General features: G+C 46.6%; 1 protein-coding gene across 2 annotated transcripts in view; it reads right to left on the bottom strand.

Annotated features, from left to right (window-relative positions):
* Window positions 1-1,456: 1,456 nt before the first annotated feature.
* Window positions 1,457-13,452, bottom strand: part of CDH4 (cadherin 4) — a 463,214-nt gene continuing 451,218 nt past the window's right edge. For both annotated transcript variants that reach the window (XM_056354017.1, XM_056354018.1), the window contains 5 exons: window positions 11,366-11,599; window positions 10,047-10,280; window positions 5,936-6,075; window positions 3,857-4,021; window positions 1,457-2,307 (listed from right to left, as the gene is read on the bottom strand). In XM_056354017.1, coding sequence (XP_056209992.1) covers window positions 2,101-2,307; window positions 3,857-4,021; window positions 5,936-6,075; window positions 10,047-10,280; window positions 11,366-11,599 — 980 coding nt within the window. In that variant the 3' untranslated portion in view covers window positions 1,457-2,100. The remainder of the gene's footprint in view (window positions 2,308-3,856; window positions 4,022-5,935; window positions 6,076-10,046; window positions 10,281-11,365; window positions 11,600-13,452) is intronic.

Here is a 13,452-nt window from a genome sequence, read left to right as displayed (position 1 = left end):
AGATCGCGTCCTTGGTAGTTACTCACGTACCGGTGACGTTGGAGTCCCCTGGGGCAGACTTACCACATTCCACTTCATACAAGACACATTTCAAATGCTCGATAATGTACAGAAATTGCATTTTATAGAAAATATGATACAATGAAATATAAAATGCACTAGGAGCATTTCAAAAATCTATAGAGACGATCTTGCAGCCTAGTATACCCTCTGAAACGACGTCCACTCATCACCGCAAGCTCTCGTCCTCTCATTCTTGCGCTCGCTCGCGTGCACGCTCCCCCCGCCTCCCCCCTTGAACTCTTAGCATTCATCTTGAGAATTAATAGAGATATCAAAAAAAGCGCGATTATCCCCTGGATAATCACTTTCCAATACTGTGCACATTCTTGGATTTAAATGAAAATATATCTAAGCACTTTTACAAGTTGTAGCGAACCCACTGCAAAATCGTCTGCAGAATATAAAACACAGGTAATCCAAGATTTCATAGCACATTAATTAAGTGGCTCATAATCCATTAAATGTGGTTTATATTACACATCCATGCAGTCTAAATCATTTTACAAACATTAGACATAAACCCACTAGTCCAAATCAGTAAAGGAAAAATGTAATAAAAAAAGCTAATAACTATTTGTTATTGGTTAAACTGACCCTACATATAAACTAGGTAGTATGCTACCATTTATAATACTGATGTTGAATTACGCCTGGATGCTGCAAAACCTCTTGCCTACTTGGCAATGCTTAGGCATATTAACCACAAGATACTTCACAGGCCCCTGTTGCACTTCTTTGCCAAAAAAATACATTGACTACGGATAGCAGCGCCCACCCATCAAACAGAAAGTACACACATGAGCCGACTTACACGGTGTTGTTGAGCTTTGGCTACTAACGCTCCAAGGCATTAATATTGTGCGTGCCTAACGTCACACGCAGGGATGGCAAAAGCGCTGACGAGCTGTCCCTGCCCTTAGCGCTGCCCCGGCCTGGAGCGGCGCCGCTCACAGCACCTGCCTTAGTGAGGGACACAGCACCAGCTGGTACCCGCAGAGATGCGGGACACCACCACCTAACCCAGCCGGCATTTACATCGCTCAAGAGGTTGTGGGAGCCAAAACACACCGCTAGCATAAAAACAAACAAATGGGCCTTTGGTCATTTCACAATTTACTTTGTAGGGTTTTAGGCAAGGTCTGTCGGAGATTTCTGTTGCAATAACCAAAGGCTTTATCAATGCTATAGTTCTATGCAGCTACATTGAGTGTGACCAGGTGATGGCAGAGCCCCCAGTCAGTATTTTGCATCTGATAACACTGAATTATATACAACATGACGACTAGTTCACCACCTGCTGAGGCTTAAAGATGGCTGTTAAGATTTCGACTCAAAACAACTTCCCCCCCACCCCCCGCCCCGCCATCCTCTTCCATCCCAGAATGAGTCACCCCCTTAAAAAAAAAAAAAAAAAAAAAAAAAAAAAGGCAAAAAAGAAACAATCTCCACAGTTCCTTTTTGTTAACTCCTTCCCAGCTAGAACTGGCTTAGGGTCACATGGAGTGCTGCCCAGGATGGTTGTATGTTTGTTTTCATCACTCCTGAGATTGAAGGGAATCTGATACATGCACCAAAAGGCACTTTCAAATATATATATATATATATATATTTTAAAAACAGTGCTTCTGTTCTAAGAAATTCAAGTTAAGACAGAGTGCCTTTCACTCTCTTTAGTCATAAAGCAGGTAAACGAGCAATATCCCAGCTGACATTAAAAAAACCAAACCAAAACAACAAAAAAAAACCCTGCAGCAGAGACAAGTGTTCATGCGAGACAGCTCAACAGTCTAAAAAAAAATCGGAAAGGAAAAAAAAAGGGAAAAAAAAAAGAAACCTTCTATATCACCACTAAAAATAACAATACAGTCAGCAGGGGATATTAATTAAAAAAGCTGCCACATCTGTACAGTTCTTGCTTCTGCATCAGCTCTTTTTGTTAATGTTGTTGTCTGTGGGTTTGCTTTTTTTTTCTGAATTGTTTTTTTTCTTCTTCTTCTTTTTTTTTTTTTTTTTTTTTTTAAATAATGTGAGGTCAGTTTAATCTTCCTCGCCTCCCCCATACATGTCCGCCAGTTTCTTGAACCTGGGCCCCCAGTCGTTAAGGTAGTCGTAGTCCTGGTCCCCGGAGCTGGAGGAGTTGAGGGAGCTGACGGAGCCGGCGGTGGAGCCGCTGCCCTCATAGTCGAAGACGAGCAGTGAATCGTAAGGGGGGGCTGTGGGGTCGTTGTCCGCCGCACGCAGACCCTGGGGGGCAAACACACGGCATCAGTACCCACCGCGGGGTTTTGTGGTGCTGGTGCTAAGGGAGTGTGTTCGGGGACGGGGCTCCCGGCAGCAGAGCTACGAGGGGATGGTGCAAGAGAAGAGAGGATGGTGAGAGAATGAGGGGCTTGGGGCTTCCCCGTGCCCAGCTGCCCCCAGCACAAACCCCACAAACTCCCAGTGCCTCTATAAAAGAGCCGGGTGGCGCGGGAGGGGTTTACTCCCAAGGATCCAGCTCTGCCCTTCCCGGGTGTGCCCGTTAAGATTTCCAGCTTGGCCAACGCAAGAAGGACCAGCACCCTTCCTCTCCTACCATTTGGTCATTTTGATGATTTGGATTCCTTCAGGAAAAACAAAATAACTCCTAGTAAAATGCTGCAATTAGGAGGGACTTGGGGTGTGAAATCCCGGGCAGAGGGTTGGGGAGCCTTGCTGGTCTGTGCGCTGTCGGCAGCAGTGCAGGCAGGCTGCGGAAACGGCCTCGGGATATGGAGAAAAAGAATTGCTTTGTTGCAGCCCAGCGTCAGGAAAAGCCTAGTGGGACAGACCTACAATAAAGCAAAATGTTCTGTACTCACACCTTCCGCAACCCCAGCCTCAGCGTGGGGAGACGGAGCTGGTTCCACTGCCGGGAACAGAAGCCCCAGCAGGTGTGAGAGCATCTTCACATGCATGGATGTGTGTAAACGTGTGTGTGAAGGATGGGCAGGAGCAAAGGAAGAAGGAATTTTAATGATGAAAATGAGAAAAAGCACAGCAGGAAATGGATATAATAATAGCATTAAATTGCTATAACGTTTATTCTTCTGACTTAGGAAATGGATGATGTGTTTAGTCTCGGAGGAAATAATGCATTGATTGGTTTGTAACCAACTCAATCACTCAGAACTAAAAATGAGATAACCCAAACACGAAATGCATAGATATCTGTACAAGCGGATAGAGAAGCACTAATCTAACACAAAGACACCCATAGGATCTGAGATGAAGCTCTCTGTTGTGCAAACTCTTTGGGGCTTTAGACCAAATAGAGCTTACTAAGAAGGTGCAGACTGGTGACACAATTACAAGCCCAGGAGCCACAGCTGGCACCTCTGGCTTTCGGCAAGCCAGGCAGCTGTGCCCTGCCTGCCACCACCTCCCTGCCACCACCTCCCTGCCAGGAAAACGCTCCTTTGGCCACGTCCAGACAATGTTTTTACTGACAGCAACTGCAACATTCACAGTGATCCAAGGGAGAGCGGGATCAGGTTATACCGCCCGGATGCTGAAAAGCACCGTGTTTGTGATACCCACAAGTCAGAAATCTCACGCTTTTTGCTCACACTTTGGCTTTTTACAGGCTCGATGCCTCTATTAGGCCAAGTCCTGCATCCTTTGCTCATGCCAGTCATTCCCCTGGCTTGCATCAGACTTCTCAGGTGCATAATAGCATCACTTGATCCATGCAGCCAGGAAGACGTTGCATAGCTGATTTTAGCTGGCTGCTCAAGCTTTTAAGATGTGACACAGGACACCCTACAGAACTTACCTCATTAATAAAGTCACCAATATCCCCTGGATGTGGGATTACTGGTCTTATAGGATACTGTGGTTCAGCACCAATAGGTCTTTCATCCACTCTTCTGACTCCAGGTGTCTTGTTCAGCACATGATCCATGGTCTCCGGCTGCTGGAGCTGGCTTAAATCATAATCCTGTGACAAGTGGGAAGGCATAGAGTGAAACCACAAGCTTTTCATTCAGACTATCTACCCACCCAATGTACAAACAAGTCGAGGGGTCTAATTCTATTTCAGCTGAAGTTCAATGGCAGATTTTACATCTCTAACTGTTACAGATGAACTAACATCTAACATCTCTAACTTACAGATGAACCCGACCCCTGAGTAGCTCATAAAACCAACCTCCTAAGGGTGTATCTTAAAATGTAAGTTAAATCAAACACTTAAATGTTTTCTGAATATTTCACACAGCCTCTCCATCTTTGGGATAAAAACCTGGTCTCTGTTTGTGTGTGCGTATGTATATGCATAACTTTTTGATGAAATACATAATATAATGTAAAGACACGGCGTTGGTACACATATTATTTTACATTTCCACAGAAGTAAAAACATTAAAATGTGTATTGCATTTATGCATGTAGGCCTTTCAAAGTAATTATGTTCTTTCTGCTTGTGAAAAATCCCAACAGAATAGGTTTCTATCAAGGAATGAGAACCAGCTAATATTTCATTAAAAATGTATTCATGTAGGTAATGGTGTTTTGCTGCTCTTCCTTTGCTGTTATTTTTAACGAATCCTTTCTAAAATATTTAAGCCTACAGTGTAGTTGCCTGAAACCAGATACTTCAGCTAGTTTGAATGCTTGTAACAGTACTTTGTTCTACTGGTAAAAGTATTCTTGTGCTCAGATGGAGATGATTGGATCTCCAGGAGCAGTATTTATAAATAACTTGTCAGCGACAAGGAAAAAGAAATGCTAATTGCAAGGATTTTTCTGTGGAACAAGAACTTCACAAGTTTTGGGCAAAGTCCCTGCTCCAGTTCCCCGGGAAGGTTCTCACCAGGCTCACAGCTCACCTTCGGATGCCACCAGGACCTCCACGGCAGGACGAGCTGCTTGCTCCTCAAGCACCAGCCCCAACCACTGAGAGCAGGACTCACTGCCACCCACCACACATACAGCAGCCGCTGCACGGACCCTGAACCATGCAGCCCACTTAAGCAAGCAAGAATAAAACCACTGTATGATGCAGAGTCACTTAATTTGCTTGAACATCACATCTGAGAGTGTCATGGGCTCTGGGGTTAGGTAGGAATAAAAAAACAGTGACTTAAACATGAGTGACCAAACTTTGCTCTTTTAGCTGAGGAAATATATCCGTAGCGGAGGGAGAGCACCTCCCAGGAGTGCAGACCAGTGAAGTTTTCATGCAACATCAGCAGCGGTGTCTGTTAAGAAGAAGCCACCGCAGAAAAACTGACACAACCAGGCAGGCTATGGCTTAGGGCTCTGTCACCAAGCAAAGCTTTGCCATTGTACGCTTTGCTGTGAAAAAGAAAATCCCCAAATGTATTTAGACATTTCGCATAAACCACGTCCAGAAATTTAAAGAAATTAAAGGCATGTTAGAGACGACTCAGTAAACGCAGGGAAAGCCCACAGCAGCTCTAGGCTGAAACAAGTCAAGGCAAGTGCCTGCAGCCACAGGTCCGACGAGAGCGGCAGCTGCTGGCTGGTTCTACCAAGATCTCTGATGCGGAATGGTACAATAAACAACTTTAGTGACTGAAACAACAGAAACATTGTTTAAACATGAGTTTAAACCCATGTTTAAACTGCCCCCCAGGGAGTAGAAAGATTCATGTGGCATCAGCCTCCTGGCATGATCCTGCTTGCAGGGGAGAGCGTCCCAGTGGCACGCTGAACCTAAGCTGGCTCTCACCAATGTCCACACCACACCAGGGGAGCCAATAAAGCTGCCTGGGGCACAAACAAGTGGAACGCAATCCTTTGCAAGTACTTTAGTGAAAATCATGTGGTTTCTGCCTTTTTGAGAGCACAGAATGCACAGCTGCTCCTTGGCCATGACCCATGGTCTCACCTGGTCTTCCTCTCCACCTCCCTCTTCGTCGTACTTCAGAATGTTGTCCCTGACGTCGTCCTCAGGGTCGATCAGGAGCTGCTTGGTGTGGCGTTCCTTCTCCCGGCGTTTCATCCACACCACGAACAGCAGAACCATGGCTGTAACGGGGAAGAAGCTGCGTGAGGCCAGGCTGCGCGCCGGGGCACGGCGGCGTGTCTGAACGCCTCGCCTGCCCTCTTCCACTGCGGAGAACTTCACCCGCTGCTAGTAAGAGGAATAAAATTTTATCCTATTGTGTGTTCTAATTTGTAAGGGAGAGATCAGTGCAAGCTGTAAATACTGTGACAGGCCTCCACTACAAACATTTCTTTAAGATCCATCACCAGCGCTGATTGAGCTGATGTTTATCAGAAGTACAACACACAATCAAAGGAAAAGCAAACAGCAAGTGCGAAAACCTCAGCTTTCTGAAAATATTTGATGTAAAACCTGAATTTTCAGGAATAGATTTCTACCTTTGCTTTATTCAGGGGCATAAAATAAAGGCAGAGGGCAGACTGCTGCAAGGTGCTGGAAGCAGCTGGGTACAGACGACCACCACCTCTGCCTGACCGGCTGTCCCACCAGTGTGCCACAGCGCTGCCTGTCAGCTCGCCAGCCCTGGCCATGGTGGTCATTTTGCTGTTGCCTGCAGTTGGCCAAGCAAGACTGGTTTGGGAAGCTGCATAGCACTGGGTCCTGTCATCCATGCCAGACTCCCTCATCCTCCTCCCCAGTGTCTGAGGGAGGCTTTCCAGACTTCCAGGATCATATTACCCAGGACATGAGCATATGCCTTTGGCCATCGATTTGCAAAACAGATCTAAGATTGTTTGAAATCCTTTCAGAGAGCAGGGCTACCTTTGCAGAGCAGATCTGGTAGCACAGAGCCAACCTCCTCAGGCACCAGCCTGTACGTGCCAGGCCCCGGCTAATCTCTCAGCACAGCAAGGGATGAACAGTTCTTGAATCATGAGAAAGTTTTCCCCATTTAAACAACTTAACCCAAAGGGAATGCTGGCTCCCTGTTCCACCACCTCATCCTTCAAAGGGCCACCCATGTCCCAGAGGCTGCGCGCTCCCTGTGACTTACTGCATGGAAATTGCTCTGGCAACTTAAGTCTCCACTAATAAAAGGCAACCGGACCTTGTCTTCTTCAAGAATCTGTCAATACATTTGTTTTCATTTTTGTGCTCAGTAGCTGCAAATAATGCCGTCAAAAATGAAATTCAGCCTGGGCAGCTGATGCAGCTACACCTCCCAGTAGCTGCTTCCTCCTCCATTCCCCACGCAAGCCACAGGTGAAGCTGTGGCAACCTGCCAGAGAAGGGAGCGGTGGATGGACAGCAGAGGTGGGGACGTGTGGCCCAGGTTCATTTCATCTGGGTCAACTCCTGACCGCACCGAACCGATGCAACCAACACAAGCGAACTCGGGCAGGACGTGAGATGCCAAACCTTCTTTGTGTTTTTTAGCTGCAGAAGGACAGCAAGCCATAGGGTTTTCTGTCCCTTTGCCCCTTCACAGAGCCTTGGCACTGCTTCGCCCAGGGCGAGGATGGAGAAGGGACCAGACCCTGGGGACACGGGTGGGCAGCCCAGACAGCAGCCCCACTGCCCAGGAGGTGGTTAGTGGGATCCGAGTTTTTCCTCCCAGCACCACAGTGTTTATACACAACAGGAATTCAGTGAAGTGAGCAGAAGAGGATGGGACAGCTAATTAGTGCCATTGTGTGCCAATCGGCTGCCATCCCTGCCTGCCAGCTAACAGAATTGTTTTCAGATAGTTCAGCATTTCTTTAATGCTTATCCTAGATCTATTCAAGAGAGAAAGAAGAAAAGGAAAGAAAATGTAACTCTTATCTGCAATATAAAACCTCAGCTATTTAGCAGACTATTGAAGTCCACTTCTCGTTGTTCCTTTTCAAGTCTCTCACAACAAGATACCTGCCTAGTCCACAAAGACAATATTATAATGGTTACCGGGGTTTATCTTTTTTTTTTTAAATGCTACTTTTTCATGCACTTGTGGAAAAATCTGTGCCATTAATGCCTTTACAGCTACCTTGAAGAAAAAAAGATCTTCAAAGTGTCAATAGCGGATGTAGTGCACTCTCCTTCCTTTTATTCACTCTGCAGAATGGGAAGTGCTATTACTGCTGTTAGACCCATTTTCACTCTGCATGTAGTTTTCCTTGAAATCTGTTGTCTTCACCCTTCACAATTTTTACGGCATTGCTCTTCTAAGTGTGTTATCTGTGCAGCTAATGCATCAGGTATCAGGAAGAAGAAAACTCTGAGCCAAGGTAAAGGCAGAAACTTCCTTCACCTGAGCAACCTCAGATCTGTCCCCTTGGTGCTTCTTCCTTTTAAAGCCATCAAACTTTGACCTGCTGACGCTAAAATGGACAAATGGCACAAAAAAATCTTGCATCTGCCTTTTTCCAGGCTATTGTTCAGAGGTCACGATACAAAACAGATAGAAAGGAGGCAAAACACTGGAAGGATGTAACTGGAAACCTGCTCATCGCAAATTACATTTTTCATCACTGATACAGTGCTTTGCAGCTCTTGAAGATAAAAAAAAGTCAATTAGAATTACAGTGAATGTAAAAATAAGCTTTTGTAATAAAACCCATAATTTAAAACGGGATAATGTATCTGAAAAGGAAAAGAGGAATCTCTTAAATCAAATGTCCTTCAGCTGAAGTTAATTTCAGTCAATAGGATTTTCAACTGTTAAATCATATTTTAGCACTGGATTTATAAAAAGCAGCAAAAAGAAGGCCCGTGTTTAATCACCTCTGTGGCTTCCAGTGCAAACTTTTAGCCCCAGCGGCACGCCTGCACACCCCAGCGTGCCAAACGTGCCAGGGCTGACCAGCACCACGTCTGCTGCTGGGACCCCACAGCCACTGAAGGACAGCAACTGAGCATCGTGGCTAGGCACAGGGACACCTCCAGCAGCTCACATGGGCTGGGTAAGGAGAGGGGACTGCACGGCCACAAACACCCAGTTTTCTTGCTTGCTCTCCAGACTGCTTCAGTAAATCAATTACACAACCATACATGCCCATGGCTGGCCCAGGAGGGCTAGATGTTTGCCCAGAGATGACCCATTCTCCTAATGTACCATATCATATCCACATTAGGTGACATTTGTAGCATACGTCGCTCTGTCTGCTCTCTGTTTAAACACATTGGGGGTAAATATTAAATGTTATTTAGCACCATAACTCCCATTAGCTTTAATGCGAATCCCATGGTTTCATCCTGCGTTTCTTGATGAATATTTACCTCATTGTTCATTTCAGCGCTCATTTTTATCTATTCCTACTGTGCCAACTCCTGCTTGAAGTTATAATGATATCATTTTTATTTTTAAGTATATGCACACATGGTTATTGGTAATGCTCATGGAAGTCGGGACTAATAGCGTTGCTGGGCAAAAGGGATGGCTTAGCCTAGAGCAAAGGGATGGCCAAACCTTCTCTGCAATGCACCCCCAGTGCTCCTGACAAACTGGGGATCCTTCCTCTAAATAGCCACAATCCACCATGACTCTCCAATCTGATGTGATTTTACAAGCAATGGGAACAACTACCATTCTCCTGTTCCTGTGAACAACCAGAAAATGACAGCTACACACTGGTTCTGCCAGGGACTTGCCAGACTCTCATAACCAGTCCATCTGGTACTGGGAACCAGTATGACCACAGCCAGCCAGGGACCCGAGAGCTGTAGGATTTTGGACGAGTTTTTCAACTTTTTCCTACAAATGCGGAGAATCCTATCATGCTCACTATGTATAAGATGCTGTCAGGTGTAATGCTGTTTGTAAAGCTACTGGAAGCCTCAGAAAGAGCAGTCCGATGCGCGCCGAGAGTGCTGCAGCTTGTTCTGCTGGTGCTGCAGTGAAAGAGGTTTGAATGCAGATGTGCGACACCCCCCCCAGCTCCGAGCTCCCAGCTCCGTCCTTTGCATGGAGCTGGGATGGCTCTAGAAAAACACCACCTACAGAAACGGGACAACAGGGAACAGGGTGGGAAGCATGATGTCTCCCAGCGGTGTCAGCCCCTGCGGTACTTACTGAGCAGAATAATGATGCAGATCAAGATGGCGATGATGGCACCCGTGCCCAGCCCCGCGGCAGCCACCGCCCCGATGGTGGTGCAGTCGCCGTTCTCGTCGCACGGGCACACCTTCACCTTGATGACGGACGTGTTGTACAAGGGGGGGTTTCCAGAGTCCGTCACGATGATCGGCACATCATACACACCCGCTTCCAGGTACATGATGCGTAAACTAAGTTGGGCGTAATCGCCTGGAGAGACCAAGACAGACAGAGAGATGACAGACGCCCTGGCAGAGCCTTGCAGCCACACTGGTACAGGCAAGGCTCCTCTGCCGGAGCAGTCTTCTGAGTCCTGAAGAAGAGGCTACCAACACCACACCCGGGCAGGTCGGCTGCAGACTTCTGCCCTACGTTTGGTCAACGACCAGCCTGGGTTTTGGAAAATACCGCGTGTTTTCACTGCTGCACTAACCTACCTTGATGCCATTTGCAAATCCGGTTGCAAGCATTTAACATGGCACGAAAGGCAAATGCTAAAGCATGGATGATGCTCCCTGGGTCTGGGCTGCTCCTGGCCACTGCTCACCCATCCTCCCACCTCAGGATTTTTTGGGAAGCCCATTGCCCACTGATGACATGCTCAGCCAGGAAATCCCTCTCGTGTTCCTTCCCATTGCGATACGAGAGCTGCGGGACTGAGCCCTGAGCTGTGAGGGCACAAGATATTGCTCTGGCTTGGCAAGAGGGTGCCAGACCTCAGCGAGAGGGACCAGCTTTGAAGCCAAAACCAGTCCGTGGCTCCATGATATCTTCCATCGTCTGCTGAAACTACCAATACGAGAAGCAATTAGGGCCATTTGTGGTTGCACGCGGCAATATAAAAATCCTTCACATACTGGTAATCTTCACACTTACCTAGCCCTCCTGGTTCCACGCTAAATTAAAAGGCTGCCTTTATGCAATTACGGTCAGAGAAATGAACATTGATCCTGATTGTGGCTTATGACAATTACACTGGAGGAACATAAGGAAGACTGATAATAGCTTTTTTCCCCTTGGCCATTATGGATGATTTATACTCTGTTCACTACTGATAACTGTTCATAATTATGAACTGCATTAAAAAAAGCCAAGTGCCAAGGCTCTTAGAGTTATGCTGCAGGTCTGATACAAATCATTTCTGATTAACTATCTTGTCTATAACGTCAGCCATAATGTGCTTTAAAAAATAAAAATCAGATAAAAAAGTAGGAAAGTTTGGAAGTTTGAAACCGCACGTGGCCTCATTAGTGAATCAGAGTCCAAATGTCCTCAGGATTGCCTGCCCCATTTACCATTCAGCCGTGTTATGGTCCAGTTCTTCCTCACCGCAGATGGCACACTTGGCAGCTCGAAGACAAAGGGCCCAACATTTGGATCGATGTCAGCATCCGTGGCCGTTATGTTGATGACATTCAGGTTTGGCTTTTCACAGATCTGTGCCTCCTTTGGCAGGAGCTCAGGAGCATTATCGTTGATGTCGATTAGGTAGATCTGCAGCGTGCCAGTGCCGCTTGCGGGGGGTATACCTGAACGGGGAAGGCAGAGCTGAACATGGACTGATGACCATCTCTTGAGAAGCAACGGGATTGACAACACCATGGACCGGCCCCCTCTCTGCTTTCCAGTTTCAATAAACCAGGATTTTCACCCTCCCTCCTTGGACCTTATGAGGGACATACTGCACTTTCATGGTCCCTTGCTTTAAAAGGTACTATTAAAACTTCCCCAGGCTTCCTAATGTTGCCATTTTTTGCTCCTGCAGAACATGGAGGTAGAGTCCTGCAGATTTGTAGCCTATAGCATTGTCCTTAGTCAAACTCTAAAAATACAAGGAGGCGATACCCAGCTGCTGGCCCAAATTTTGGTAATGGCTGTTCTGAAGCGGAAAAAACATTAGAAAGATAGCTAACAAGAGGAAGAAGAGGGCTTGGATGGAGGAAAAAAAAAAAATTAAGTAGTGTAATCTGTTGGTCAGCATTTACTATAGGTAGCACTTGCTACCTATATATAGATTTGCAGACTGTTACAGTGCTTCAAAGAAAGCCCACGTCTCCAGCCCATCCCACAGTCAGGCCTAGGGTTACGGTGAAAAGTCCTTGCTCAAAGCCTATGTTCCGAGCTAACCATCACCAAATGTGGTGGGTGACGCTAGTGACCCATGGCAGCAGCAGTATGTCCCAATATACAGTTCCTCACCCTCTCCACATTCGCCCCAACCAGCAGGGATGCCACAGCACAGCAGTCTTGGTTCGCCAGCCCCTTACTGATGAAGAGCCACATTTGTACGACTAATGACCACTTAAGCAAAGTAATACCCGCCCTGGTAAGAGAGAACAGCCTTCCCAGAAACGGCGCAGTATTTTAATTTCTTGCCCCACACACATGTCTGGCAGCTCCACGCTGGCCTGCCCACCGGCTCCCTTCTCGGGCAGCATTGCTTCAGCAATTCTTTTTAAAGTTTGTGCTTTCAGTCCTGGCTCTTCCTCCCAGTGCTGGATATAAAGCTACACAAACCACTTCCCCCACTAGGCTTTCAAAGGTTCTTCTCCTTCCACAGACCTTCCTTCCTACATTCATTTCTCATTTCTGCTCCACCTTTCAAGGGAGCCTTGAAAACTCTGAAGGAGCCCTGAAAATCCTTCTTTCATGGTTCCTACATAAGCTCTTCAATCATTGATCTCATCCTTTCATCTAGTTAGCATGGTGTAGGTCTCCTTCTAAAACAATGTCTTTGATCAGCTTTGAAAGTTTCTGGAGAGACAGACAACCCATCAGGATACTGGGGCTGAACATGAAAACTGGCTTTCAGGACCAAGCAAAGTGATTTTACTGTGTTCACATTACCCAGAACAGCTTCTGGGATGAACGCAAGCCCCACATTAGCCTTGGAGACGGACCAAATGCAAACTAGCAGTCCTGAGGGGCACCCACTGGCACGGGGCTGAAATAACCTGCAACTACCACACGTGCAAACGCAGCTTTGTTGGGTGACTGGGTGCTGCTGGGCTCCAGTTCCTCCTGGTTTTTGGTTCTTTCTGCTCCTGACTGCAGTTCTGGGGCAGTCTCGGGAGGAATGAAAAGCAAACAGTTTTTTAAATGTCCGAATACTAGAAACCATGGAACATTTCAAGTTATTTCAGCGGTCTTACGTGGAGAGAGCAAGAACATGGACAGAGCAGGTATTGATGTACTACCACAAAGGATCCTCAGACTTCATGCTCAAGAGGTGAGGACTGCTGTGGCACCACTGACTCCAGCGGAGGCTGGTCCGCTCCCTGAAATTAAGATTGAAATACTAATGACAGTATTTCAAAAGAAAAAGGAATGTACAACTGCTGCATCTACACTCAGCTGTTGCATTCTTGATCATCGCCTTTTT

This window comes from Falco biarmicus, chromosome 10 (assembly GCF_023638135.1).
Source record: "Falco biarmicus isolate bFalBia1 chromosome 10, bFalBia1.pri, whole genome shotgun sequence".
Lineage (NCBI taxonomy): Eukaryota > Metazoa > Chordata > Aves > Falconiformes > Falconidae > Falco > Falco biarmicus.
The sequence above is the reverse complement of the archived record's forward strand: the minus strand, read 5'-3'. Positions and strand labels throughout refer to the sequence as shown.